General features: G+C 46.4%; 1 protein-coding gene across 1 annotated transcript in view; it reads left to right on the top strand.

Moving 5' to 3' along the window:
• Positions 1 to 3,309, top strand: part of gpa33a (glycoprotein A33 (transmembrane), paralog a) — an 8,654-nt gene extending 5,345 nt beyond the window's left edge. The window contains exon 7 of the mRNA XM_083691167.1: positions 265 to 3,309. Within this exon, the coding sequence (XP_083547293.1) occupies positions 265 to 685 (421 nt within the window). The 3' untranslated portion in view covers positions 686 to 3,309. The remainder of the gene's footprint in view (positions 1 to 264) is intronic.
• Positions 3,310 to 5,000: the final 1,691 nt, after the last annotated feature.

Here is a 5,000-nt window from a genome sequence, read left to right as displayed (position 1 = left end):
ACACACACACACACCTAACACACACACACACACGCACCTAACACACACACACACACACACACCTAACACACACACACACACGCACCTAACACACACTTAACACACACACACACACACACACACACACACATACACACACACACACACACGCACCTAACACACACCTAACACACACACACACACACGCACCTAACACACACTTAACACACACACACACACACACACACACTCTCTCTTTACCGTAGTGTCCTGGTGCGTCCTCAGGGTTCCAGAGGCCATGGAGTTCCGCGACAAGGAACCTGTGGAGAACGGCGACGGTCGCCGTGACGACCAGAGCGACTATGACGACCGTGCGAGCAGCGTGCCGGACCGCCGCGACCGTAACTACAGCGACCGGTACGAGGAGCGTAGCGAGAAGGAGTACGATCGCCGTAGCGACTACGACGACCGCCGGAGCGATTACGACGACCGCCGCGAACGCTACGACGACCGCAGGGACCAGGACGACGATCGCTACGACGACCGCAGAGATCGCCGTGACAACCGTGACTACGATGACGACCGCAGAAATCGCCGTGACGACCGTGACTACCACGACGACAGCAGAGATCGCTACGATGACCACGACAGACCGCCCAGCGTCCCGGCCAACAAGCCCCGGCCCAGGATGGACTACGATGACTAGACAAGCTGCCCTGTAGACTCCACCCTCCTCCTCCTCCTCCTCCTCACCACCCTCCTCCTCCTCCTCCTCACCCTCCTCTTCCTCCTCCTCCTCCTCCTCCTCTTCCTCGCCCCCGAGACGCCCCCAGAGATAGATCTAAAAAGATCACATGGGTAGAATCAGCGAGATGCCTGGAATTCCATAGGTAGAAACTGGAGGACCGCTTTCATTGTAACGTATGGAATGGAATGAACACTGGTATCAACGTTCCTCATTCCTTTCCATGACATGTTTGATGCCATTGCTGATTCCATTCCATTACATGTGACTTCCCTTGTTAAGTAAAGGATAACATTTTTAAAATACAATGAGCCTGTCCTCTCATTTCTACCTCCACCAGCCTCCTCTAGCGTTCCTAGTACCAGGGGGCTAGGTGGGTTATACTACGACCAGTCCTGGCTTCCCTAACAATGGTCATTAACTAGACATGGTTGATGGCGGGGTGCCTCAGGGCTGGGCTCTGGTTCCGCTCCAATTCACTCAAGCTACAAGATTCATTGAAATCACAATTCAATGATTTAGAAGTGCCTATTGTTAGTGTGGGTGTGCAGAAACATAAGGTCTTATGGTGTGTGTGTGTGTGTGTGTGTGTGTGTGTGTGTGTGTGTGTGTGTGTGTGTGTGTGTGTGTGTGTGTGTGTGAATCTCAGGACTTTGCTGTAGGAGAAGCCTTGTATGTTCTGTGTGTACAGAGTGTGTGTTGGTGATGGTTTATTCCTTTGTTTTGATCAGCTCTACATTCTTCCCCTCTAACAAGAGATGGGACCCAATGTTGTTGCATTATTCAGATTTTTTATATTTCTTATGAATGTTGTATTGGATTGTTTAGAAATATTGCTATGTATCTATGTTATACACTCACCGGCCACTTTATTAGGTACACCTTGCTAGTTTAGGGTTGGACCCCCTTTTGTAGCCCATCTGCTTCAAGGTTCGATGTGTTGTGCGTTCAGAGATGGTCTTCTGCATACCTTGGTTGTAACGAGTGGTTATTTGAGTTACTGTTGCCTTTCTATCATCTCGAACCAGTCTGGCCATTCTCCTCTGACCTCTGGCATCAACAAGGCATTTTCAGATGGTTGTGCGTGAAAATCCCAGTAGATCAGCAGCTTCTGAAATACTCAGACCAGCTCGTCTGGCACCAACAACCATGCCACGTTCAAAGTCACTTAAATCACCTTTCTTCCCCATTCTGATGCTCGGTTTGAACTTCAGCAGGTCGTCTTGACCAGGTCTACATGCCTAAATGCATTGAGTTGCTGCCATGTGATTGGCTGATTAGATATTTGCGTTACCGAGCAGTTGAACAGGTCTACCTAATAAAGTGGCCGGTGAGTGTATATACAGTATGTTACCTGTTATTTGTATGTATTGCTTAAACATAATAATAATAACATTGTTATACAGTAGAACAGTTGGATTCAAATCAGAGTCCTGGAGTGGAATCATGTCTTGGAGCACATGGCACACAGGACAGAATACAGAAGAGCGTGTAAAGCATGAGGCCTATATCTCAACATATGCAGCATATATATATATATATGTATGAATCTCACAGATGTGTCTTTAGCTTTTGTTAGGTGTAAATCTTTTGATCATTCTGAAGAGCAACACTTCCTGAAGCTGAGAATGGTGTCAGCTGTCCAGCTGTGGAATGGTATTGTGGCCTTTATGTGTCCCTCAGAATGAGAAAACTGAAATGTCAGAATTGGAAACTCGTACAAAGATGCAAATCAACCAATAGGAAACACAAAAAAGTACGTTCATTTTAACTCAGAAGTTCACAGTTTCTGAGATCAAATGAACGCAGGATTCCAGAGTCAGCCGCAGCACCTGGTGTCAGGTGGTTTGTCGTTACAACCAATCAGACTGGAATAACCAGGTAGCAGGTGACCTGATTAGCATGATTAGCATGTAGCCAAACTAGCCACGGGCAGGTTCGGGTTCTCTTCCTGGGTGGTGCTGGCCTCTGATTGGCTTAGCTTCAGCCTTCAGACAGACACAGGTTTGCAGCCTTACCCTCTCTTACTAGAGGTAACCACTGATCTAACGTGATTTGATTGGTCTAAGCAAGCTTCCTACTGCATTGATGAACCAATCACGTCACGTCAGATGAGGGGATTGTTTTAAGGAAGGAAGAACACGTCAAACACAGCCCTAGTTTAGAATCAGTCGGCCATTTTGAAAGAGCCCTCCCATGTAGTGGAACAGATGAACCATAAACAGACTGCATCGCTGGGAAGGGGGGGGGGGGGGGGCGGGGGCATATGTAGCTTTGAAATGTCACTTCCTGTTTGTGAAACCTCGTAGCTCACCACCTGGATGCCTGGTGGGGGGGGGGGGGGATGGCTGGGCGGGGGAGGGGGGGGGCTGTGATGTGTCTGCCAAAGCATGAATGAATTCTGTTTTGTTTTATGAACTTTAATTCTGAGGGACAATGTAACAGATATTAATGTTGTGTGACATATCTGTTGGTTTTAATAGCCAATATTTGTTTTTATGTGTCCTGTAAATATGGGTTTAATATTTCTAATATCTTATTGTACAAATGTTTTAATTGGGAATAAATTTAAATGTTACATTTTATCACAATGTTGCATCCCTTAAGTAGTGGAAGATGAGCAATTGGTTGACATGGACTAGTTGGTGTGTGTGTGTGTGTGTGTGTGTGTGTGTGTGTGTGTGTGTGTGTGTGTGTGTGTGTGTGTGTGTGTGTGTGTGTGTGTGTGTGTGTGCGTGTATGTGTGTGTGCGTGTGTCTGTGTGTGCGTGTGTCTGTGTATGTGTATGTAAATGTAACTGTAAATGTTTTTGAAAGATCAGTGCACCTGCAGTAACTGGTCTTTCAACGTTAGGGGGCGGCATGGCGTCATTGCTGTCCATAAACCTGGCATCAGGCAACAGGTTAGCCGCTCACTACATCACTCAGGGCATGCAGACGACTTAAACAGAACAAAAAAGTTAAAATCACAATATAATTGTAGTATTTACAATATTCAAGTCCATTGATTCCGTTTATTCCCTTTCTCTATTCTGTAAAAGACTAGAAGAGGTTTTTTATTAGATTTTATTACCAATATCATATTGGCCTACTGTTTCTGTTTCTGTCTCTTTCTCTCTCTCTCTCTCTCTCTCTCTCTCTCTCTCTCTCTCTCTCTCTCTCTCTCTCTCTCTCTCTCTCTTTCCAACCCTATTGTATTACCTATAATAGCCTATAACCATAGCGTATATCTAATGAGTGTGTCACCGGCCCAGCACAGCAGACGGTGTTACAGTGAGAGGGAACCGGGAACGTAGGCTGATAACCTCGGATACGACGACTTCTACATCATCTACCGTCTGTGTTGTATGATGGTGTTGTATGATGGTGTTGTATGATGGTGTTGTATGATGGTGTTGTATGATGATGTTGTAGGGAGTTGATCAACACACCGTGTTGATGATGATTGAGTCAACTCCCGTTGTCCTCAAACCGGGCCAGACCCTTCAGGCCCCGCCCCTCCCAGACCGTTCTGGCCCCGCCCCCAGTGTCCGTGGTGGTACGGTCCCGTTATCCCTCGAGCGCACCGAATAGCGGTTTCAGGAATGAAGCGGAAAAGAGGGGGAGAACATGTCCTCGGGACCTCTCAGAAGAACCGTTTGATTTTGACAATGTTGAGCTGGTGGATTCCTGTCCTGGTCCTGGTCCTGGTCCTGGCAGGTAGGGGACGACTTTGTCAACAATCGGTTGTTTGTTTTTTGGGGGTTTTCAACTTGTTGTGGTTAAAAGTGTAACAGGTTGTTTCAGGAGGGCAAGGTGGAAATGTAAAGTCGGTGTTTTCTCACCGTTCTCTCTCGCCTTCGTTAAACCTTTAACCAACACGGCAGTTCGGAACAGAAGATGTGTGTGTTAGATTGTCCGTAGATCTTCTAATAACGGGATTTGTTGACCGTATAAGCCACTAAATAACCGAACGTTTCCTCACTAACCCGTGGGAAAAAGCTGCAGGGTGGAAATACATCGACCCAAGATAAAACTAACTAACTAACTAACTAACTAACTCAGGAGTTGTTTGAAGTTAAGTTAAGGCTGCATTAAATGAATGAAAAGACCTCGAGTAAAATAATGTGAAGTGAGAATATTATAAAAGTGCAACTGCCGTTTGATTTCATCACGAGGGAGAGAACTGTGGGCTTTGTGTGTCGAGCTGTACCGTACTGTTACACACACACACACACACACACACACACACACACACACACACACACACACACACACACACACACATACTCCGTTCA

The sequence above is a fragment of the Argentina silus genome, assembly GCF_951799395.1.
Source record: "Argentina silus genome assembly, chromosome: 19".
In the NCBI taxonomy this organism is placed as follows: Eukaryota; Metazoa; Chordata; class Actinopteri; order Argentiniformes; family Argentinidae; genus Argentina; species Argentina silus.
The sequence above is the reverse complement of the archived record's forward strand: the minus strand, read 5'-3'. Positions and strand labels throughout refer to the sequence as shown.